Source organism: Carassius gibelio, chromosome B10 (assembly GCF_023724105.1).
Source record: "Carassius gibelio isolate Cgi1373 ecotype wild population from Czech Republic chromosome B10, carGib1.2-hapl.c, whole genome shotgun sequence".
NCBI classification, from domain to species: domain Eukaryota; kingdom Metazoa; phylum Chordata; class Actinopteri; order Cypriniformes; family Cyprinidae; genus Carassius; species Carassius gibelio.
Window position 1 is genome coordinate 9,414,216 of NC_068405.1, and position 25,176 is coordinate 9,439,391.

The following is a 25,176-nucleotide window of genomic DNA, read 5'->3' on the forward strand; positions in this document are numbered from 1 at the left end:
CTCCAAGACTGATAGACCTTCCTGATGTTGGTTATACATCGTCTAAGGACAAAGTGCATTTTACATAAATTCTCCCCAGCAAAACGTCATTACATAATCATCTTACATCACAACTTTTTGCATTTTGAAACAAACTGACATGATGCACATTCATATTGTTCTGCAGTGAACGTAAAGCTAGGAAGAAAACATATATAAAACAGATATTATACTATGGAGTATCTCTAGAGAAATTTGGATTTAAATCCCAATCATATAAGGGGAAAAAGTGAGTATTTATTGTTTTAAAATGGGTTTATATTTGTCAATTTGTCAGTTTTAATACTAAACGCGTACATGTAAAATATTGTATACAGAGCAGGGCCTTCTTTGTCTCCACATCGCGTCACGTCGTAACGCCGTTTCTGATTGGCTGCCGCGAAGAAGGACGGGGGCGCGCCCGAGTGACGTTCGAGTTTGGTGTGAAGAGGGAGGGATATAAACTTGAAGACTGACCGGCTCTCCTGATCATTTGAGGTCAAGTCTACACAGCATCACCAGAAACACCTCTAAGACCGACGTTTCAAAAGCAGAGAAACTCTGAAAACACCACGCTATAACCAGCGAGAGAGAGAGAAACGCCAAACAGTCAATCCAACATGAACGGGCAGATGAACGGTTTCCACAACTCCCTGATCGATGAAGAAAGCTTTCTGTTCACGTCGGAGTCTGTCGGTGAAGGACACCCTGGTATGTATCATACCACGATTAACGTCACGTTATAAATAAGATTTTAGTGTCACAAGGTGACACGGGAAGGCAAACACGATCGGTCCCAAGATTCCTCAGCTAACACGTGCTAATAGCTGATAAATATTTTACATTTCTATACATAAAACACGTAACGTTACAATTATAACATTTTATTATACTGCAATCATGTCAAGGACAGGAAAATGCGTTATTCTTTAACGCACTCTGACTTGGTGAAGTGGGAGGTAACGTTATTTGTCTGCTCGGCCACGCGCGGCGGAGTTACCGGATTTGAGGCCCAAAGATAATCTCGCGAATGTAGGCCGTGAACGCGTTAAGGGCTTATTCATCTTTGTATTTTAGTTTAAATGACTATATATAAATATACAAACATAAAACTGGAATTAATAGTCAGAATAAATTGACTTTTAATAATTCTACTTATTTTAATTTGAAGGCCGTGCGCGCGCGTGTTGTCGGCGGGCTCGCGAAACATGTGTTCATGTAATGCGGATTCGCCGCGCGTGTTGTTGTTCCGCCGGTTTGACCGGTTGCGTGTTTTACACGTCAAGACGAGCCTCTAAATTGTTGCAGTCCAATAATTATAAATCATAATTCCCCTCATTTTATTGGTAGTCTTTTTTTCACTGGCCTATGAGATCAGCGAATATTAATGCCTGCGCGTGTCTGTACGAGAGCGTCATCACCGCCTGCGCGTGAAAGCGTCGCTTAATGTCTGTCTATGTATTTTGTTCTCTCTATAAGCTGTTGTTAGTTTAGCATTTTGAGGTCGTCCCTGGGCTGTTACACCCCTACACGTGCTGTAAACTTCCCATCTCGCTCAAGCGCCCGCGAGTCGACTATTGCGTCAGCACACCTCTTTGGGCCCAACATCTACAACACACAAGCGCAAAACCCTCTAGCTAGCGATTTTAAGCGTCACCGCTTTCCTACATTTTAGTGCAGTTTGCGTATTTATTGATAATCTGTGGTGCTTGTAACCGTACATCTTTGAGCACTGCGGCGCGCCTCGGTCTCTGCGTCTGACGCAGTACGTCACATGAGTACGCAGTATTCAGAAAACCGGTTGCGAACATTATCTACGTGACACAACGTTACTGGATTCGCACAGGTTCACAAGTATGCATTGATGAATTGTAATTCAGGACTGCATAAAATTGAGTTTTCAGATTGGAAAACTTTAGAGAATGGCGAAGACCTGTGAAACGGGCAGATAGTGCTGTAGATGCCAAAAAGAACATGAATGAATTGGTATCTTGTCAATAGTTATTACATCACTGGTCAAAGAACACACTGGTGATTGCAGACATGGCGTGATGTTTTTTTTTTTTTTTCAGGAATGTTTGCTACACCTCCATACTTTACCTACAGATGAGAAGTTGCTTCTTTATCCAGTTCAGTATGTGCTCTGATTTAAGATGTCAAGCACATCAGCTCAGATTTACCAAAAGTGCCATTGGTTCCAGTAGCATTTTTTCCCTAATTGTTTTTCTTTAGGATTTATAAGCCATAAAACCAAATAGATACTAGCTGAATCACAATATGACAATCTTTGAGTTAAAGCAAAGTATGTTGAAGTTGGACAAAAAGACAAAGGTGCGAGATTAACTCCAGGCCCATAAAGTGTTTCAAGAGACATAATTGAAACAAAAAGGATAGGAAAATAAAAGACTTCTTATTTTGTCTAAATTTATATTAGTGTTTTGTTTATTTCCACTCAAACCTAAATATTGAAGTCATTCGAGGACGCAAGGAAACAAACTGAATCACAGTGCTTCATGGGAGTGGGCGGATACTGGTGTACTTTTTTTGGAGCCGGTGATGATTCTCTGATTAGTGAAAGTCTATGTGAATCATGGGTAATGTAGTTTTTTCCACAAGATATTCCACTATTAACTGTAAAAAAAAAAACTACCTTGTAGCTCACAATAGGTCTATGAATTTGTTAGAATACATTTTCATATGGAGAAAATGTACATGACTTTTAGATTTCACTTTTACGAGTTAGTCAGGGCTAAATTTTTCGAGGTTGTAAAAAGCACTCACTTCCTTGTAGAAATCTTAGTTACAAGTCTGATGCTTGTAATTGTGGGGCTTCTGACATGTGAAAGCAACATTAATGAAAAAATAACTTTTGATCGAGCATCAGGTGTTTTCGAGGGACAAATCCGTTACCTAGCACAGGACGAGGCATCAATATTTACATCCAGCAGTAAACTAACCTAAAGATGGCATCAAATCTAGTGTGCGTGTACTAAAAGTTGCAAAAACTTGATTGCATCAGCATTTTATAACCGATCAGCCACACAATCATGGGGTGACCGTCAAAGGCAGAGACCGCAAATGTTTGGGAAACTGAGGGATGTCACAGTCACAACATCACAAAGGTGCACTTTGTTCCTTGAGATCACATGTTTGCAGAGAGTTGGCCAAGCATTTGTGTACAATCGTGAAGTGTGTTTGTGGACAGGTCTGCTGTATCATGTTTGTCATCCGTGGACTGATACCTGTACACGTGGTGTGACCTTTCCCCTCTCGCTCCACTGCCCTCACTACTGCATCAGTGTGCTTTCTAATGAGCTCAGCGCTGGCGGTGTGGAGGAGGGATAGCTGATCAGCTCTGGTTACCTCTGCCCTAAATATAGATGCTTACTCCAGGGGTGGCAGTTTGGAGCTAATGTACCTCACCTGTTGTTTGGAAATATTATATGGAGGCAACTGAGGCACGGGAAACGTCCTAGTCTGTAGTTTTTAAGCAATTTCTCAGCTTGCATGAGGCTCAATCGTGTAATGGCACTGTTGTCATTGAAGTGCTTTCAGAGTTTTTTTACATTCACTGGAGATATAAAGGTTTATTATAGTAAACTAAAACCATAATTAATTGCATTTTTGTACTTGGAAATATTAACTAAATTTTTTTTTTTTTTTTTTTACGAAAGCCAAGCATTTTGTACAATTGTTTTAACTTGTTCTAAAATGAGTAACAAAAAAAAAAAACTAAGATGCCAAAACCACAAACATTTTAAACTATTAAAATGAAAGCAGAAAAAATAAAAATGACTAAACTATAATGGTGTCTCAGTGATACTAAAACAGCACTAATGTAAATGATGTGTCATGTATGAATACATACAGTATATAAAAAAGGTCCATTATGTTATAAATGCACACCCACGGCTTTATTTATTTATTTTTTCCAAATAGTTTTAGTTTCATTTTATTTATGTATTCCAAGCGTGCCATTTTAAGATGTCTGAGTTGAGCAAATCCAAATTCCAGTTAGGTCCTTGGAGGCAGTTGCACTTATCTTGAGTTTTGTTTAACCTGAACTCTATGCTCTGATTAGTTAATTCAATGTTACACCTCTCAATCCTCTTTTCCAGATAAGATTTGTGACCAGATCAGTGACGCTGTGTTGGACGCCCACCTCAAACAGGATCCTGATGCCAAAGTAGCATGTGGTGAGTGTCAAATTATGCTTCCCTGCACGCTTTCCTCCATGCTTGCAACTTGAATCTTTTTACCGTGTGTGCTCTAACCCCTATCAATCTGTCCTGGCAGAGACGGTTGCCAAGACTGGAATGATCTTACTGGCCGGTGAGATCACCTCTCATGCTGTCGTGGACTATCAGAAGGTTGTCAGGGACACCATCAAGCACATTGGATACGATGACTCCTCCAAAGGTATAAGGGCACTAAATATCAGGGGAAAGAGTGCTGTCATAATACTTGCAGAATTTACAACACTGCATAATCTGTGGGTTATGATCTTATATTAGCTGCCAGTTGGATTTAGGGTAGAATTAATCAGCATTTAATTGTTCTTTTAGGGTTCGACTATAAGACCTGCAATGTGCTCGTGGCTCTTGAGCAGCAGTCACCTGATATTGCTCAAGGGGTTCACCTTGATCGAAATGAGGAGGATGTTGGAGCTGGAGACCAAGTAAGAGCTAGATAACCACTTTCTTTGTTCATATGCCAGGATGTGAATTGGTTTATAAGCAGAATCTAGATCATATCTTTGCTGGATTGATGGAGTACTTTGCTTCTTAGGGTTTGATGTTTGGTTATGCCACTGATGAGACCGAGGAGTGTATGCCTCTTACTATCGTCCTGGCCCACAAGCTGAATGCTAAAATGGCGGAACTACGTCGTGACGGCACCCTGCCCTGGCTGCGACCCGATTCCAAGACCCAGGTGAGAATGTTGTTGGAAATCAGTAGGAAAATACTCTTATCCTACAAAAGGTTTGGGGTCAGTAAGAGAGGGACAAACTGGGTTTTGTTTTTTGAACGAAAGAATGCAGTAAAATAATAAAAAATGAGTGGAAAGACAATGTTACAAAAGATTTCCGTTTGAAATCTGCTTTTTCTGTTTCTAGTTTTCTAAAAAATGTACCACAACATTTTTAAATCTTTCACAAAATATTGATAATTGGTGTTTCTTGAACAGAATATCAACCTACTTGAATGATTTCTGAAGGATCATGTGACACTGAAGACCAGTATAAAGATGCTGAAAATTCAGCTTTGCATCACAGGGATAAATTAAAATGTATCCGCATTGAAAACTGTTGTTTTAAACCATAATATTTCACAGTATTTTTTTTACTCTATTGATGATCAAATAATTGCAGCCTTGGATGAATATCAGAGACCTTTCAAAAATATTTAAATCTCGATTATTCCAGAGTTTATGCCTATATCTTGTAGAGATTTGACTGAGATTACGATGTTCTCTAGGTGACGGTCCAGTACAGACAGGACCGTGGGGCCATGATTCCTGTGCGTGTGCACACCATTGTAGTGTCTGTTCAGCATGATGAAGTAGTGTGTCTGGATGAGATGCGTGATGCTCTGAAGGAGAAGGTGGTGAAGGCTGTGGTGCCCAGCGTCTACCTGGATGATGACACCATCTATCACCTGCAGCCCAGCGGACGCTTTGTCATCGGAGGCCCACAGGTTTAAACCATAACACTTTCAGTGTAGTGTTTCTTGGGGTTCTTATAGGCATGGAATTGTAAAAAAAAAAAAAGTGTATATATATATATCCAATTATAAACAGATTTTGATTCTAAGTAATAGGTGTTTGAACTGAAGTGTATGTATTGGCTTTTTGTGCATGTATTATGGGCACTTTTTTTTTTTTTTTTTTTTTTTTTTTTTTCTTAGATGTGGTGTTTGTACAGAGGGTGAGATTCTGAATTCTTCATGCTGTTTTTACAGGGAGATGCTGGTTTGACTGGCCGCAAGATTATCGTGGACACATACGGAGGCTGGGGTGCTCATGGAGGTGGTGCTTTCTCTGGGAAGGATTACACTAAAGTTGATCGTTCAGCTGCCTATGCGGCCCGCTGGGTGGCCAAGTCTCTGGTGAAGGCTGATCTGTGCAAGCGTGTCCTGGTCCAGGTGAATATTTAGCAGTCTTTCACCATGCTATTGTAAAGAGATTAGGGTTGGGCGTTGTCTACAAAATTGGCATCGGACATTGTTTAAAGTGAAACATCTAAATGGACGATGACATCAGGGGGAGGGGCGCCCGAAGCATGAACTGTATTCGGAAAGGCACAGAAAACAATTAACGGTTGCTTGTTACATAAAAGTATGTAAAATATTACTTGCAACATAAACAGAGTAAGGAGAGATGACTAAGGATGATGGTGAATGATTTACAGATCCTGAACACCACTGACGAACATCTAATCTTGTAAAATGTGGCAAGTACTGTTGCTCAGTAGTATAAACGGAGTATGTGTGATTTGCGAATTTTGAAAGTGAAACTAAGCGATCATGCATTCAAAAGCAGTTTCAATGCCAGGCATTATAGCGACTCCCTGATGCCCACAATTTATATACAGTACAGTTACCCACTGATATAACTATGAGAGAAAGTAGGCTATTGAATTCTCGTATTTATTCCCTATGAGTTCTGTAGTACACATCATTTTCTTTCCGAACACTGTATTGGGATGTGGCAGGATTGGGTGGGTGGGATTGAGTGCATCACCACGCCAGCTGAACATTGTGATGTCTATCAGCCATTGGTGATGGCATAGTCTTTCGTCCCAACACTTGAAGGGATAAGTAAACTCTTACCCGTATACCGTTTTTTTTTTTTTTAGGTGTCCTATGCCATTGGAGTCGCCCACCCCTTGTCCATCTCCATCTTCCACTATGGGACCTCCCAGAGGAGCGAGAAGGAGCTGCTGGAGATCGTGAAGAAGAACTTTGACCTACGCCCGGGCGTCATCGTCAGGTAAAGTGTGCTCCTCGGGGGTGGCCCAACCACCGCCTCTCGGTTTGATGGTTTCCCAGTCCTCTTTTGCTCCCGCGTTTCCTGAGTTTCCCAACAGTTAACGTTAGAGAGGTTGATTGAGTTAACTGAACGTCCTTCTTTGTGCGTTCAATTGTCTTACTCTGTCTCCTGTGCAATTCCAGAGAGCTGGACCTGAAGAAGCCCATCTACCAGCGCACCGCCGCCTATGGCCACTTTGGCCGCGAGTCCTTCCCCTGGGAAGTTCCCAAAAAGCTTAAATACTAAATCTGTAACCCCCCCTCCTTTCCTTGGGCGGTAGGTGTACGTTACAGAGAAACCTACTCAACCCGTCGGAGGGGGGAGATGTACCAAAACCCCTCAGTCCTAACCTCACAACCGTTCCCAAAGGTAATTCCCCTCCAATGGCGTTCTCCCCCAACAACTGTACCCTCAACCCTGTGATTTAATGTATTGTTTTCGAAATATCTGTGGATGGTGGCTGTAAGTGTTTTTTGTTTTGTTTTTTTTGTTCTGTTTGACTTTATGCGCCCTCTTCTCCACCCATCTCTCTTCGGCCCTTCCTTCCTTACCTACTTGCTTGAAAGATCAAGTGACGGCACAAATGGGGGTCAAAGGTTGTTCTGTGATGCTGTGCATTGCTGGCTGAAGCACTAACCCCTCGACTTTGTTTTACCAACTAAGAGAACCAATGCTTACCATTTTCCAGGTCCACCACTTTATGCGTGCCATCGCGAATGGGATCAAAACCTCTGGTGAGATGTCGAAAACCTGTCTTTAGTTGGATTCAACAAGAATGTGTTTAAGTTACATAGTGCTGGAAATTTTCATAGACTTTTTACAAGCGCATACTGTCGCCACGGTTCCGTCCCAGTCACCGCAGGCCGCGTTGTTTTTATTTCTGACGTGTTACAGAGAAGTCAGAAGCTGCTACCAACTGTGGTGGTTCTGCGGGGCCGGCGACGCAACCGTCCCCCTTCGGTCTCGATGGTGATTCCAGATGAAACCTTCTGGTAGCTGTTATGTGATGTTCTACTAGACCACGGCGGAGGCAAAGCACTCCCTCTCTGTGTGCGGTGACAGCGGGCGTAGCTACAGAGAAGCCCTGCTCCCTCACCCGCGCAGAGGGGCTGCCTCCGCCTCTTGAATCGCGTCATACTTGAAAACTCAACCTAATATTTGCTCTGTGATCCTCTTGAGCCTCGGTGTCCGTACAGAAAAGCCTGGGATCTCAAGGTGTGATTGCCTTTATTACTTTTTGTACATGAAAGGAATCGTTTTTAAAGACCATGAATACTTGTTTCCATTTGCTTGAACACCGTAGTCGCGGTGTATGTCCCGCGTGCCGGCTCTGTGGTCTTCCCTTGGTGTCCTACAGAAAGCTTTGGGCTCTTGCCACAGGCTGGCGCTGCTAGCTGTGACCATTGTTACTTTTTTTTAATTTTTTTTAATTTAATTTTTTTTATTTAACGCGATTTGAAGGCAGGTAGATGAGACGGTCCATACGCACACGTTTTACGTTGAGGACTCCCGGCGCTCCAGCAGACAGAAGCGAGTCTGGTCGGTGTTGTACAGAGAAACCGGCTTCGTTTACATGCTCTCTCTGTTGGATGCATTTGGGTTGTGGTCTTTTAATATAATGCTCATCTTCTGTTTTTATTTCGTACAATAGATTTTATTTTAACTCCAGAGATTGGTGCACCAGACTGGTTACTGAATGAGTAGAAGTGCCTTTTTCTATGGTTTCTCTTCCTTTGTCACTCCTCTTCCTCTTCTCTCCTTCCCTTTGTTCCCATGCTATCTTTCCCCCCGAGTTTCCTCTCGTGATGTGTGTGAATCCACAGCCAACTCCTGAATTCCCTTCCTTTCAATGCTCCGTGATGGTTCTGTCCCCTATATCAGTGAAATGAATAAAAATACTGGCTCTTAAGACTCGTTTTATGGTATTTCACTCTTCTGTCAGATTCATCTGGGTTGGGGGTTTTTTTTCCCTCTCTTTTCCTTGAAACATTAACGGCTCTTTCAGTGGTTGAGGTACAAAATTGGCCTTCAGTGTCCGGTATGCATAGTTTTTAAAGGCGTTTACACCTTTTAATGCTCGGAACAAACTAAAATACAAATTCAAATTGAGTAAATTAATTTTTTCCTGTAAAACTACACTGCTATTCAAATGTTTGGGATTGGTAGGGTTTGTATATATCACACAGTAATCTTGTGAAATACTATTTAAAAATTTGTATAAATTTTATATTTATTGAATATTTTTACATTTTATTCCTGTGATTCAAAGCTGAATTTTCAGCATCATTACATTATGCTGATTTGATGCTTTTAATATTATCAATGTTGAAAACTTCGTTGAAAGCAGTTTTTGCTGCTTAATATTTTTTTGTGTAAAGGTTATTTTCCTGGATTCTTGGAATAGAAAGTCTTTTGTAACAAATATTTACTGTTAATTTTGATTAACTTAATGCCTTCTTGCTGAATAAAAGATCTCACACAATGTAGAAATTTACTAACCCCAAACCTTTGAACAATAACAATCATGAAGGTTGATCATTGAAATTTGTGGAGCACCTCAGCAGGGGTTTCTGTAAGTCCATACATGTAGTCTTGACATGTCTTAAAAGGTCACATGTCTTAAAAATAGCATGTTATTGGATACTTAAGGGGGTTCACTTCATTATTTCATATATACATTTCCATCAATATTCTCATGTTCCCCCCCCCCCCCCCCCTTCTGAAAGGTTGGTAAAAAATAATTTACTATACAGGACATATTTAGTATTTTATTTTTGGGGGGATGAACTTTTTTTTTTTTCAGACTAATTATTTTATCCTAAAACGGATTAAAATTAACATAAATGCTTGGAAATATGAGGTGAAATTTGTCTTGCGAGTGTCAAACCATTGCAAATCATTGACAACTCTGAAAAATGACAGAAATCCAGTGTAAGAGTGAATAAACTGGAGTTCCATATTTGGTGATCCTTCGTCTATATATGTGTATTTTAGGATGGGTGGATTAAGCAGTGCAGCCTCATTCCTTGGAGAACTAATGCTTAAAAATAAAACCTTCAAAATAAAAAAACAAAGGTTTAACCAACTTTAACCAGACATTAAGGCAAATCTGAAGATACAATCAGTCAGTGACAAACCACAAAGCCAGTGCCATTCTACATCACTCATTAAACCTCAAGAAGTCGCACAAACATCCCCACTTTGATTGTACTCCGTTTTGATCATGAGAAAACTGAACTTTATATGATAAACTGTTCTAAAGGAAAAGCCGGAGTAATTTTCAAAGCTGATCCCATCATTCCAGTCTCCCAGGGGTGTCACAAATGTTCAGGTAAGGAAACCACTATTTGACAGTGAACTTTAGCTAAAGGCAAAATACCATCGGTTAGAAAACAATAAATGCCCTGCCTATATACACACCTTCACAGTTGAAAGCAGTTTGTTTATTCATTCAAACGTAAAGCAAATGTTTTAAAATGAAATAATAAAAGTGGGAAGTATATAGTGACACAATGCCATAAAATGGTTAAATCAATTTGTGTGCATAAAGTGTGAGAACAAAGCTTCATGTGATTTTCAAGATGATTCAGAAGCCAGAGCCAAAACAGATTCATTGCAGTCTAGAACAAAAGGTTATTTTGTATCTATATGTTGATATATATATATTAAAAAAAAATTCATGATATGACCGTAACATAAAGAAAAATACTCTTCTCTTTACTAGTGACTCATATGAAGGGTCAAGAAATATTGAGTCAACCAGAAGATATTTTGCAGTTTATAGGCCTTGACAGTGTCAAGTAAACTAAACATTTAATATGCCCTACAATTTTTTACCATAGTAATAGTTTGATATCAAGTGCTATAGTGACATTCATAGTTTTTTGTCTAGTACAAAATGTAGGACCAATAACTAGTCATTTTAACCAAAACTATGGTTACTACAGAAAATATTTGCTTCATACAAACTCTTATAAACACAAAAAGTGTTTTGGTTCAAAAATGTACATTATCGCTGATCAAATGTTTATGCACCCCCAATGTAATGATTTGTATGCAGGACAATATTGTAAATGAACTTTGAATTGACCTCACTGATGGCTTGTGCAAACCACTGATAAAGTATCGTGAGATCAATGATGTAGCTTAAGCAACTATTTCTTTTTGTTAAAATAGTATCTGCGATAGAAAACATGTTTTTATATGAGTTTGTTCTATGTTATCTTGTTTGCTGAAGATATTATCAGAGCCTATGAATTTGTTAGCCTCAATTTCAACTCGAAAAGCAAATATAACCATGAAAATCCAGGAAAGGAGGAAAATGCTGTGGCGTTGGTCCAGTAGGTCCATCAGGCTTTCATATAGGCTACAGTGTTAATGCTGAGACACTGCTCAAACTCACACAAATAACCTTTGACTCTGCTGTTAGAAAAAGACAAAAACTGTTTCAATACTCAATCAAAAAAGTCAATACACGCTATGTTTTTGTGTTCAAATGGTAATGCTGAAGTTAATTTATATTTAATATAAGGCACACTGAACATACCAGGTGTAATTACTCAAGGAAGGAACAGTACGTTTACAATGGGTCAGAATTATGTTCAGTAAATAAAGGAATTTATACATTTATAAGCAATTGATTGACATTTGGCAAACTATACGTCGACATTACCATGTAGTACAGACAGCTGAAACACATTATTCCCACACGTTCTTCTGACAGAAGTAAACTACCTGTAAGAATGAAATAAATGTATGCATACAATTTCACATTCAACATCCAGAACATAAGCTATATATATATATAATGCACATTTATATGGCATAAGGCTGTTTGGTGCACTTACCCCACAGTCAACAGCAGTCTGGAGGTCTCTGCAGCTGTAGCTTGGTCCGAGACTACAGGGGTCCGCAGCAATGACAGGCTCCTTCTCACCAGAAACACACAAATCTGCCTTCTATAGGGTCCGGAAAACAGATAAAAAACCAAAAATAAAAATTATCCCTTGATTTACTCACCCTCAAGGTGTATGACTTTCTTCTTCCAGACGAATACAATCAAAGTTTTATAATGGCATGAATGGTGGTTGAGATTTTGAAGCACCAAAAGTGCATCCATTCTTCATAAAAAACGCTCCAAACAGCTCTGGGCCGTAATAAATACCTTCTGGAGAGAATCAATGTGTTTGTGTAAGAAAATGTACATATTTAAACCTTTATCAGTTGTAATCTCTAGCGTCCTCTAACTGTCATACGCACGTTCACGAGAGAGTGGCGTTCCAGCGGATGACGTACTCTGCACCTCCACGTTCATCACTTCTCTCTGGAGCAGCTTACACGATACGCCTACAACCTACAAACACATCGATTCACTGACTCCGGAGCCATGTGAACTACTTTTCTTTTGATGGATGGGTGCGCTTTTATGGGCTTCAAAATCTCGACTAACATTATAAAGCTTTCTCCAGCTGTCTCCAGGTTGATGTGCTGCTTGGCTAACCGTTCAATGCTTCTTTTTTTCAATGCAAATTCAACAAGCTGACCAACTGCTACACAATTGAAAATGGGAAACAGGCCTTTTTTTTAAAGTATCTATTCACCTGCAAAAACATCCCTGAACACTGGTAAATGTGATCGCACAGTAAAACTCGAGTGGTTTCTACCTTACAGATGTCCAGCGCCCCCTGCTGTTTGCTCAGAAACACACTGAGCCTGTTCCCATGACGCTGCACGAAAGTCTCACACTAGATGAGATAAAGAAAAAATAACAGTAAACTGACAATTTAAGTGCATTTAAAAGCATGTAATCTAAAGGAGCAGACTGATGTCTAACCTTCGGCATGGCACTGGGGTGCAGCTGGCAGACGGTGTTCAGGAACGAAGCAGCCTGGAGCTTGGTAGCATTGGAGCCCAGATGCATATGAGTCAAAACTGCCAATGTAAGGCAGGAATCACAATCAGAAAGCACCTCAGCCGCTGTAAAATAAAGAGAAAGGGATCAAGAAACAGGATGGGAGGAAAATTATGTACACTGACAAAACAAAAATATAACAGTAGTGTTAGTTCAAAAGGAAAAAAAGCCAGAGTCTGGACTCTTACCGTTGACGGGAAGCTCCCTTATTTCACAAATACGAAGCAGAGTGCATATGAAGTTCGGTGAACTATTGTTCAGTAGCATGTCAACCAACAGCTGGACGTATTTTTCTACCATCTTATTGCACTGAGGCTGAACCAGAGGAGGAAACTCTCTGCACAAACCCTCCAGCAGGACAGTTATGATGCTCTGCCAAGTACAAAAATGACAACATTTTCTAATTAAATATGAGATGTTTAGGACTCGAAGCTCTGTGTATGTTTTTAATAGCATACTAACATACTCTTCCTGCAATACAGTATTCAAACATGAAATATTCAGATGATCTGCTGATGATGAAAAGTGTAGTAGTGTATAAGAAGCACAGTGTGGGATGTACAGTACAGTATCCCACAATACAGTGTGCTTTATTTGACCTTTTATTTCCACTCCGGAGCAAACTGGACCTAATAACTGCATCTGTTTTGACTCATCATTTGATCAGACTACCTAAATATATAAGATTTTTAAACAGAATTGAAGTAATAAAAAATAATTTAATTTATTTAGAAGATGATTTGTGTGACAACAATGTAGCATACTTTGAAACATTTATCAACACTTTTAGGTTAATAGTTAAATGAAATCCTTGCTGAAAAATGACACTTTAACATACTTTTAAAAAGAGTAGCTATTATGGAAATCATATCCTTTGAAAGAATATACTAAAGTGCAGTGTTGAAAATGTTTACCTATTTCAACTTAAGTGTAGTTGCTGCCTTAAATCAAGTATGATTAAACTTATTTGTATGAGTCATTTCAACTCCAAAAAATTTAACCGAATCTTATTCAAAAGTGTTGAGTTATGAGTTCTGATGAGTTAATGTAAAAACATGGGCATGACTTATTGATCATATTCTTGTATTTATTTTAAGCGTGTGAGCTGAATGTAATGATTTTGGGCACTTAACTGAATGTTAATTGCAATTACATTAAAATGTATTAGCCTATAGTTTAAATTCATATTCAATTAGCTGAAATATAAAATGCTTTTTTGATCCACTTAAGTAGGGCTTAAGTATATCTTTATATGTAATTGCATAATTACTTCTATTGCATTGAAATATGGTTAAAATGTATTGCTGAATGTACTGACAAGGGCGGTAAACTAAAATATACTGTCTTTGCTACAAACTTCTATGTCATGTACACTTTTTAAATGTATTGTAATTTCACATTCATCATGATTAAGTTGCAATTACACACACACTCACACACACACACACACACACACACACACACACACACACATATACATATATATATATATATATATATATATATATATATATATATATATATATATATATATAAACTTTAAATGTAATATCAAAATAAAACATACAAATAAGTGTACTTCAAATTATGACAAAAGATTGTTAAAATAACTATTTAAAATGTACTTTAAAGTTAAACATTTAATCTGGTATTACTAAAAAGTGAACTTTTGTAAAAAAAAAAAAAAAAAGTACTTAAGTGTGTTAAGAAAGTGTACTCTAAGTAGACTTAAGTTGCCTTTTATTTTATTGGTACTATATTAACTTTTAGATTTTAAGTAGGAATACAAGTACCCAATCAACACAGTTAAGTAGACTTGTTTTTCTGAACTCAGCCTGTGTGTATTGTGGTTTTTCACCTGAGTCCTCTCTCTGGGAAACAGATACTCAAGTGTGCTCACAATGTATGTGCAAACAGAGCAGTGAATGGACGTCTCCATCTGTATGAGAGAGCAGAGAAACCTAGTCAGCTGTGCAAAACACGCAAATAAAAAACTCTAAATCACTTCCTCAAATGTTACCTTCATAGTGGGCACTGGTAGAGTTTTTGACATGTGATTAAGGAACAGCTCTCTCATCTTGGCACTGTCACGTCCTCCACACAATCCAAGACATGTACAGATCTCACTGGGCTTCTGAAGTGAAAGATCCAAAGGATTGGCAGCCAAATAAACAGCAGTGGTTCTCGACCAAATACAAATCTAAATAATACAATGTCTTATAAATCAAATGCATGTTTTAATCTAACTGTATATACTGTACCATCATGCTGGTAATGAAGGTGATGGCCATAGGAAGCATCTTTTCCACCTCGGTGTGGCAGATTTTACTGATCTGGGCAGGCAGCTGATCACACACTTTCTCAAGAGAGGCAGTTAATTTGGCCTAAAAAAGATTGCATTGGTATCACATAACAAAATTGATTTAAAGTGGCTCAAAAAATGATTTAGACATGTTCTTGAGTATGTATGCTATTACTGAACGTTTGTACAAGAGCAATTTTCATGCAAAACATTTAATAAAAACCATAAAGCGAATAATTTAAACAGAGCCTAGTTGTTTAACATAAGCAGATTATGTAGAGGCTGGTCTCATGAAAATGCATATAGATAGTATGGCAAATAAAAACAGAAATTCGTGGTCTTCATATGCAAAATGGACTTTGGCGTGCATATGATATGCACGTGTTTGGCATACATATAATACAAAATTTGTTGGCGTGCATATGATACGCAGTTTTCACAGGCATATGATACAAAATAAATGTTTTTAAAAATAAATGTTGAAACAATGACTCTTACTCTTATAAAATCACATATCAGTAAAACAGTTTCCTCTTGAGATTGGAGTAGTTATATCCAATTTTACAACTTCAGGCCATGAACTGATAACACAATGACCATAAAAATGACAAGAACAAACAGAAACAGAAGATATTCCTTTAAGAAGATAAAGCATCATGTTTAGTCGTTGGACACTGCACATAAGTCTCACTGTAGGTAAGGTAGATGTGTTAGTACAGAGTCTGTGAATGGTATAAAGTGGACAGGTGAGAAACACATCAAATTCATCAGGTTCATGAGTGAGAAGTTCATAAAGGGTCACCATGAAGAGATTCGAAACAACACACTTCTGCTTCTCAACACAACTTCCTTACATCTTTGAAATATTCTTTAAGACATGCTAAAAATCATGCAAATCAAGTTCCTCAAAAGCCCTGGTATTGTAAATTCACCAATGAATGGTGCTTTCCAGTGCATTGTTAAAAACCAGCACTTTCACCTCAATCTACTTAAAGGTGAAACACTGTCGTCATGGAATCATGCAATATTATTCACTATACCATCTGTGTGTGTGTGTGTGTGTGTGTGTGTGTGTGTGAGAGAGAGAGAGAGAGAGAGAGAGAGAGAGATCATACCTGGAAGTCCCCATTGGATAAGAGGTCCTTCAGAAGCTCAAAAATCTGAGTGCAGTCCTGACACATGTCACCTGTCTACAGAATATTGTATATTACAGAAGAGCCAGTTTCCATTGCTTTATGTGCACGTTTTGTCTTATCAAAAGTCGAATCTTAAAGATGTAGAAATAAAGAGAAGTGAAACTGATACGTTTGCGGATGGTGTATTTCAGGTGTTGTGGGAAGTGCTTTGAGGATATGAAAATTACAACTTCTGGTTTCTTTAACCATCTACTACATCTGTTTAGAAATAAGAATAATTCTGCATTTGCAAATATGTGTAAGTGACATTTTAGCATTCTCATTTTGCTCAGCCAGGAGGTCATTTTTTAAGAAACAACAGTAGATGTTTGTTTGAAATGCAGACTTGCAGGATGGGTTTGTTCGACAGGTGTGTGTAACATACCAAACAAAAAACATGGCAAGCGTTTAACATTCCTAAAACTCACCACGCTGTCATCCGCACCCCTCAGGACATTCGTCAAGCCAGCGGGATCAACAGTTCGGGTTTTGACTGTTAAAAATAAAATCATATTTTAAAGAAACTCACTGAACTTACAAGAAAGATGGAAAAACGGAGAAATGTGTATAGATTAAAAAAAAAAATTGTGAAATATTTGTAGAAAAAATGTAAAATGATTTGTAAATTGCCTGTTTGGGTAAAAACTTCTTAGTGTAGCAATAATATCTGATCACATAACATCTCTATTGATAATTCAGTATCAAACTATCATTCTACATTAAAACACACACACACACACACACACACACACACACACATACACACACATATATATATATATTCAGACAGAAGATTTCATTTACCTGAGCCCAGAAGGGCAGTGAAAAAGAGAAACTCCAGTCTAAAGGCAGTCATGTCTTCAATCACTGAAGGTTGCAGAACCAATGTCAAATTCTCTAATTTGCCCCTGTATACAGCCACAGGAAGGTTCAGCTCAAAGAGGAACTACTCTTTATATATGACGCCCCAAAAGCACAAGCCAGGCATGATAACATAGAGCCTTTACAGTGCAGATGAGAGAGCTGCAGGCCTGCTGAACAAATAATGTTGCTTAAGCACATTATTCGACCAATAAAGCCAAGTAAAGCCAATATTTGTCATGTTTCCAGATTCGTAAGTCTATCTTAGGTATGCAACTCCAGTTGAAAAGCTTATAGTCAGGTTAGAGATTCATTCAAACACGGTGGACAATAAAACAGGTGGAAACATAAAGAGTCTCGAGTCATTAGACCTGGGTCTGCTCTTTGCCCTGAGCATCTACCACCCAAAGACAGCTTAGCAAATGCACAACAGCATATTAAAACTATTCAGAATATATTAGAAACTAGAGATTTGCCTTGACCCACAACACCCATGGTGTCAAATCTTGCACAAGCACCACACACATTTTCTTGCTAAACAAAATACCTTATAACAAAACAGCTTTTGTATTAAAGTGAATAACAGAAGGAACTGAAAAATACTCTTCCGCATGGCTGATGGGTTTAAACATTTTATGTTTAATTGATTAAGTACATAAATTGATCCCATTATGACAACAATGGGATGTTCTCAGGGCATAGTGTCACCAATTGAAGGATCATACTCATTTTAATATTACATTAAATGTTGGCATATCAGTTTTTTCATAATGACACTTTCACAAAATAAAATATTTTGATGAACCAAGCAGTTGATGGGAGGCATTGAGAAAATAGTATGGAAGTCAATGGCTACCATCAGCTGTTGGATTAAATTCTTCAAAATATCTTCTTTTGTGTTCAATAGAAGAAAGAAACACACAGGTTTGGAACAACCCAAGGATGAGTAAGTGATGGCAGAATCTTTATTATTTTTGTTAACTGCATCTCTCTTGCCCTCAGTGCCTCAGACTCCAGGAGGGAACTCATGTGACCAGCAGGGGGAGCATCAGGCTCACTATATGCTCCAGTGTTTCTAAGAAAAATGCAAGCTTGAACTGAGACCTTCAATAAAGTTACTGCAAAACACCACCTAGCGGATCCTGACATGATCTTGATGTCAATCCTCACATGCACATACAGCAGGATGCCCAAAGCTGCTCCTGGAGAGCCACTGTCCTGCCGTCTAGCTCCAACCCTAATAAAGCACCCCTGAACCAGCTAATTCATGTCTTCAGACTCACTAGAAATTGTGTGATGGAGCTGGCTGAAGCTGCAGGACGATGGCCTTTCAGGAGCAGGATTGGATGCCTGTGATGTATAGAGGAAATAGGAAATTTGGACAGCCACCAACTTATTAGTGTATAGATGATCAAAGATCTTGTCATGTATTTTGAGGGGTACACAGTAAAAATATATTTTGTAAATAAAACAAAGATTATGAGCTCTAATAAATTGGAGCAATTTTTTGTTAAACTTGGAATTTAGCTTATAAATACTTTGTTATTTCTTTTATTATTATTATTATTATTATTATTATTATTATTATTATTATTATTATTTACTTTAAGGTCCAGCTGCAACTTGATAGAGCATGTTGTATTCACATTAAATACAGAACATTAATTAGAACTAACACTACAACATAAACTTTTTTTTAAATGTGACATTTAAAATAATGCTAACAAAAAAAAAAAAAAACCAATAAGAGAAACATATACAATGTAATATTGTAATACCTTATTTCTGTCTGTTTTCTCGAAACATGTTTAAAGCTGTATACTCTGCATGCTTCTCTCATTCTTTTTTCACTCCAGATTTAACCTCATGCCTCATCTTCATTTCTGCTTTCGCTTTCCCTTCCTCTATCTCTGACCTGAATTTCTGTTTTCTAAAAAGACAATCATATCTGTAAATGATAAAATAATCGGAATCTTTATTAATTTCATGAATGCGAGTTGAATTAGGAATGTGAGTAGGTTCGAGGTGTCTCACTTTATCACATTCCACAGAAGTAGGCCAGAAACATTTAAACACCTTGCAAGAAAAACTTCAGTCGTTTTTGCAGCTGCAACAGCAGCAACAAATAATACAAGTACTGTAATGAAAATCTGTTAGGAATTAAAGTTAGTAATGAAAATCTGAATGTAAAAGCCCTTATTTTTCCTCTTTCTTAAGTCCTCTTTTGTGCAGTGGCCACAATCACCGTGGTCGTACTGCATGAGCCAAAACTATAGCATAATTGAAAGAAATTAAATGAATGTCCCATTAATTAAGGCTGTTGTTATCCTCTAAAAGTGTAAACGCATTAAACACAGTACAATCAAGCTTCAACAGCCCACTTTACTTTAAATTACTTGATTAAAAATTACCATGTCAGTTTTATTGCCTCAATTTAATTTCATTTCATTCAATGTGTACTTGCTTTTTCTTTGTAATTGTTTTAAAAATGTGATAGTAATAGTTTCAGTGTAGTTACGCAGATTTGTTGGCCATATATCAGATTGCTGCATTATACTGTATCACGTTTATAACGGCACAAAACAGTTACGGTTGTGTACACTGCACTGCATAAGAATTTGTGCAACTGCTGTTAAGTTGCATTTCTTAAGAAACACATTGTGTCATATTGGACTTATATAAAATGCATTGTTTGTGTATGCTGTTGGCCAACTTTCACAGCGCTTACATCATTAAACATAGCAATATAAAATGTGGCTGAGATTTTTTATCAGACTTCCTTGGATATTTCCTTATTGAACTTGGTGCACCTTTATTCTCAAAGCAGTAAAATCCGAACTCCTAGTATTCTGTTTACATATTTATGTGCTTAACTAAAATCCCCGGCCATTGTACGTTTAGTGTACTAAACTGGCATACATAAAGTCTGCTAAACTGGAGCAACTAATTCTGTATTTAATGCACTTTATGTGGAAGTAGTGCTGAGGTACAACTAAAGCTATAATGAAATATATGTGATTTTGCTAAAGTGAAACTATTGCTGCAAGTATACTTCAGGTACACTTGAAATATTTTGCATTTAAAGACAGAGAATATACAATCCTTATCAATACTGATATTACTTAGGCGTAATATTAAGAGATGTGCATTGTGAAACAAAGAAATACTCTAAATCAATGTGATTTATTATTTTATATCAGTAATATCTCAATAAATATATTATGAAATATGTTTTTTTTTGTGTTTTTTTTTACTACAGCCTTTATAGATAAAGCACATGGCACAGTACAAGTTAAGCTGATCATAAATACAACAGGCTGTAAATGTTTCTTTTGCCCTTTATTGAGTCATTTGTATTTACACACATGAAACGATAAGCTGAGTAAAATCACACTTTGACCGTGGCAGCACTGGCCTACATGAGAAGCTTTCTTCTAACATCTTTTATGGATGTTTTGCACAAGAGACGGTTTATGGCTAAAGGAAAGTGAGAAAACATGCTACACCTTTTGCAGTACTGCCCGGAATAATTAAGTGTCCTGCAGTAAACATTTCCAGTCACCTCATTAGTGGTTAGTTATTAATGGTTATAAAGGCCCAACAAAGGTTGTACTTCCTTCGCCAGCTGAGGAAGTTTACCCTGCCCCAGGACCTGCTGAAACAGTTCTACACAGCCGTCATTGAGTCTGTAATGTGTACTTCAATAACTGTCTGGTTTGGTTCAGCTATAAAATCAGACATCAGAAGACTAGAGAGAACTGTTCGGACTGCCGAAAGGATTATTGGTGCTCCTCTGCCCACCCTTCAAGAACTGTATATATCCAGAGTGAGGAAAAGGGCTCAGAAAATCACTCTAGATCCCTCCCATCCAAGTCACCCCATCTTTGAACTTTTGCCATCTGGTCAGCACTTCAGAGCCACAAATACCAGGACAGTCAGGCACAAGAACAGTTTCTTCCCCCAGGCAATCTACCTCATGAACAGTTAAATGTTCCCCACTTATGCAATAAAAATGTGCAATATCCTTATTTTTATTTGTTACCCCTCCATCCTAGTACATCCCTGACTCTCACTCTATTCTATTCCATTATCATTTATAGCACAATTGTTTATACAACTTACTTATTTGCAAATATATAATTTTTTTGTCTGTGTGTTGTTGTCTCTGTGTACTGGAAGCTTATGTCTCTAAAACAAATTCCTTGTATGCGCAATGCATACATAACTGCTAAAAGAACTAATAATAACAGACTGCAGCTAAATAGTATGTTTTTAATTTTAAGCTGAAGGATATTAGTATTATTATTATTATTGATTATATATTATTATTGAATTATTATTTAAGAACATTTAAAATCACTTACTAAATGAGATAAAAATGGATTCTTTGGATGAACACACAAATCTGTCAAATGTTGTAATGTAATACAGCTCTAAGTGAATGAAAACATCCTGCAAAGTTTTAAATCTGAAAGCGTATAAAGTTATAGGACTATGGTCTCTCAAAATAAAAAGGGTTGATTCGGAATCATTGAAAATAGTCGTTTTTAAAACGAATCCGTTTCATGTGAATGTCAACACGAAACATTAGTATTTTTCCACTAGGTGCAGCTAAAAATATCTGTTTCCCCGGTAACGCTAGTATAAACAAAGCAGCACTGCACTCACAAACTGCTTTATCAGGCATTACAGACATGATCCAATCCGACCAATCACCGCAGATTAGCGTCACGCAAAGGAGAGGTTTGGAAAAATGACTGGTTGAGCGAATCGTTTGATAGTCATTGAGCAAGTAAGGTAAAAATAAATGCATATTATAAGACAACAAAAGTGTTTTTGCGAACACTGCATGCATGTCAACCTGTCGTTGAGGACTCCCAAACCAAAATATGAACCTTTCATTATCAATAATAGGAGCACTTTAATGCATGACAGGGACACATTCATCTCTGACCGATAACTGCATGAAAACTTCCTGGTTTTAACATTCAAACAACTATTTTCTGTAAAGCTTCTTTGAAACAATGTGTATTATTAAAAGCACTGTACAAATAGATTTTGATTGATGGATTTGAATAAAACTTCAGTGCATGACACACTCATCTCTGACCAATAACTCAACACTTCCTGGTTGTAACATTCAAACAACTATCTTCTGTAAAGCTTCTGAAACAATGTGTATTGTTAAAAGCACTATGCAAATAAACTAGAATTGGCTGATTTGGGTAAAACTTCAACAAAAAAGAAAGAAAGAAAATTAAATGAATAAAAATAAAAGAAAAACAGAATCTCATCTGAGATTATAAATGTATTTTTGAAATTTTAGCAGCAATCTGATCCCATATGCACAATTTGACACATTAATGCCAGACTGTATATATAAAAGATATCCATAAGCCATATATTTGAAAGATTTGGAAGTTTGTTGCTTCAATTAAATGAAGATAACCATTTAAATTTATAAGTGACCACTAATCTAAAATTCATTTTGAAACCTAACCAGATCTATTCCTGGTCTTATATTAAACCAAGACAATGATTTTCTTAGCAAGACATATCAACATCCAAGATTTCAACATGAGGTTGTTGAGTAATATGTAGTGTTCCTCCTTCCTTGTGTTTCCCAGCGCGAAGACTGCGTTATCTTCAATTCTAAAACCCAGAAGTTCAAGGTAAAATCCTGAATTGTTTGTTTTATGGTGCACAATGGTTTGTTCCTTGACTTTTCATGGAAATTCAGCCTGTACTTTGTCGTTCAAAATTTCTCAATCCTATTGTAATGGTATTTCCTGCGTTAGGTCACTAACAGTTCATTTTTATATTTTCAAGTCATTTTCAACTAAATTATAATCTGTTAAGCATTAAAAAAGAAGCAATGCTGGTTATGTTTTTAATGGAAGCCTGGGAAAATTTGCTTCGACACCCATCCGCTCATCTTACCACACTTTCCCCTGCTACCCAAATAGAAAAATCACAGAAAGAGAAGTGCTCGAGACTGCAAACTATATAACCACATTCATCACTGGCTGGACTGATGCTATCCAATGCTACGACTTCAATAATTTACCCGGTTCGTTCTGTGAACCCAGTACATCTCTCAAGCTTAAAATGCTTGGTCACGGTCCAAAAATGTGCTTAAAATAATACAACTATAACAGCTTGGACAATAAACAGGCTTATCACTTTCTGAAAGGTTGTTGTTTCCATTAATGGCTGTATATCCAATCAAACTCCACTGCTTTTATAACACAAATTAATGTATTTTGATCATTTATTCTTAGGTCTTCCATTTTACGATAAATCTTTTTTTCTACAGTCTGTTTTGGGTTGTCACCCGATGTCTAATGGATTCGTTCAATAACTGACAAACAGCCCACAAACACCCACATAATGTCAAAATAGCCTTATTTGTGAGAAGAGAGCATTCATAGAGACTTCATAATGTCATACAAGGTTGAAATGAAACAGAAACATATGGGAATATACTAGATACTGATAATGCAATGTACCCAATTTCCATATTGGGTAAACTAGTGATTATTTTTCAGTATATTGCAATACAAGCATGGACTATGTGTGTAGGTCAAGCATTTATGGTGCCAAAAATGAGCTGCCGATATATATTACGTCTGCTAAATCTGTCAATGCTTAAGAATTTGCTAAAAGCTCATTTTGTGATGGCAGCCAGTTAAACCTTATGTGACACTGGACCATAAAACCAGTCTTAAGTGTAAATTGTTTTTAAAATTGAGGTTTATACATCATCTGAAAGCTGAATAAATAAGCTTTCCATTGATCGGATCTGACAATATTTGGCACACACACGCACACACACACACACACACACACACACACACACACACACACACACACACACACACACATATATATATTTAGTGGTAAAAATTATATTAAAACAACATGAAACTGAACTTGATATGACCTGAATCATGAAAGAGTATTATGGAAGTAGAATTTTCAAAAAACACCCAGACTTTGTGCCCAATAAAAAGTGAGGCACGGGACTGAAAAACAAACACCCTGATAACCCAGATAATACTATACAATTGATAGTAATCATTTTGATAAATGAAGACTATTAGATACATTAAATATCTTGTTACTAGTAGAGCCCTTGTGTGTGTGCGCAAGCATCTTTTCTTTGCTAACAGGGAAAAATTTAGATATGGTTTGAAACAGAATCATAATCAGAATGAATTCGTCATGCTGTGACGCCATAAACTCTATGAAGGATACAGAGCAGGTAAAAAAAAAAAAAACTACAGTCCCGATGCTGATAAATAGAGTTAGAGGAGGAAATGTTTCCGTGAGCGTTTACTGGTATCTTAGTCAGAGATTATAGGTCACTAGGCTGTTCAACTTTTTCATCTATTGTTTGGCTGTCTCGCAGAAGACATTTATTGATTTCTGATATGTCCGAAAAATAAAAGAAACCATGCCATGACAGTAATTTACATTAACAGGCAAAAAGTTGACAAAAGTTAGCCATGCAACTAAACTCATTAGTCATGATCTTAAAAACTTTTCTCTAAAAGTCTCATTTAAATGTTTTGAGCTAGCTTTGTGGAAATGATTGTGTGTGTACTGTATGTATGAATATGAGTTTTTAAATACAACTTTAATACAACATATTATTTCATTTTGTTTTATTGTTTGAGAGAATGTTGAGAGCTGAAATCTGAGAGCAGGCAGAACATAAAATATTAAGTTTTGATATGTTTAGCACTTTTGGTCACAACATAATTCCCATATTTCCATCTTCCATTTTTCGTGAAAGACCTATATTTTAAAATATAGAAAATAGTTGTAATAAAGAATGAGTCAGTGTGTCTACCCTTTTTATGCAGGACACTTTTGTT

At 37.3% G+C, this 25,176-nt stretch overlaps 2 protein-coding genes across 2 annotated transcripts; one reads left to right on the forward strand and one right to left on the reverse strand.

Moving 5' to 3' along the window:
- The first annotated feature begins 457 nt into the window (after positions 1–457).
- mat2aa (methionine adenosyltransferase II, alpha a) lies at positions 458–8,956 on the forward strand. The gene is made up of 9 exons (XM_052567007.1): positions 458–729; positions 4,137–4,214; positions 4,315–4,437; positions 4,584–4,696; positions 4,807–4,950; positions 5,496–5,714; positions 5,979–6,161; positions 6,875–7,008; positions 7,191–8,956. The coding sequence occupies exons 1-9, from the start codon at positions 639–641 to the stop codon at positions 7,291–7,293; spliced, it is 1,188 nt and encodes a 395-aa protein (XP_052422967.1). The 5' UTR covers positions 458–638; the 3' UTR covers positions 7,294–8,956.
- Positions 8,957–10,475: 1,519 nt separating this feature from the next.
- sftpba (surfactant protein Ba) lies at positions 10,476–17,397 on the reverse strand. The gene is made up of 12 exons (XM_052567008.1): positions 17,240–17,397; positions 16,864–16,928; positions 16,376–16,450; positions 15,220–15,342; positions 14,979–15,092; positions 14,817–14,897; positions 13,147–13,330; positions 12,881–13,023; positions 12,711–12,791; positions 11,895–12,005; positions 11,720–11,781; positions 10,476–11,469 (listed from the first exon to the last, which is right to left on the reverse strand). The coding sequence occupies exons 1-11, from the start codon at positions 17,289–17,291 to the stop codon at positions 11,746–11,748; spliced, it is 1,065 nt and encodes a 354-aa protein (XP_052422968.1). The 5' UTR covers positions 17,292–17,397; the 3' UTR covers positions 10,476–11,469; positions 11,720–11,745.
- Between the last annotated feature and the right edge of the window lie 7,779 nt (positions 17,398–25,176).

Bases quoted from the DNA above. Each gene is read 5' to 3' on its own strand.
- mat2aa (XM_052567007.1), top strand. From the start codon at position 639: ATGAACGGGCAGATGAACGGTTTCCACAACTCCCTGATCGATGAAGAA. The intron at 730-4,136 runs GTATGTATCATA...CCTCTTTTCCAG, and splicing joins TGTCGGTGAAGGACACCCTG to ATAAGATTTGTGACCAGATC. The intron at 4,215-4,314 runs GTGAGTGTCAAA...CTGTCCTGGCAG, and splicing joins TGATGCCAAAGTAGCATGTG to AGACGGTTGCCAAGACTGGA.
- sftpba (XM_052567008.1), bottom strand. From the start codon at position 17,291: ATGACTGCCTTTAGACTGGAGTTTCTCTTTTTCACTGCCCTTCTGGGC. The intron at 13,024-13,146 runs GTAAGAGTCCAG...TTTATTTTACAG, and splicing joins AAGGGAGCTTCCCGTCAACG to CGGCTGAGGTGCTTTCTGAT. The intron at 11,782-11,894 runs GTAAGTGCACCA...TCATTCTTACAG, and splicing joins AGACTGCTGTTGACTGTGGG to GTAGTTTACTTCTGTCAGAA.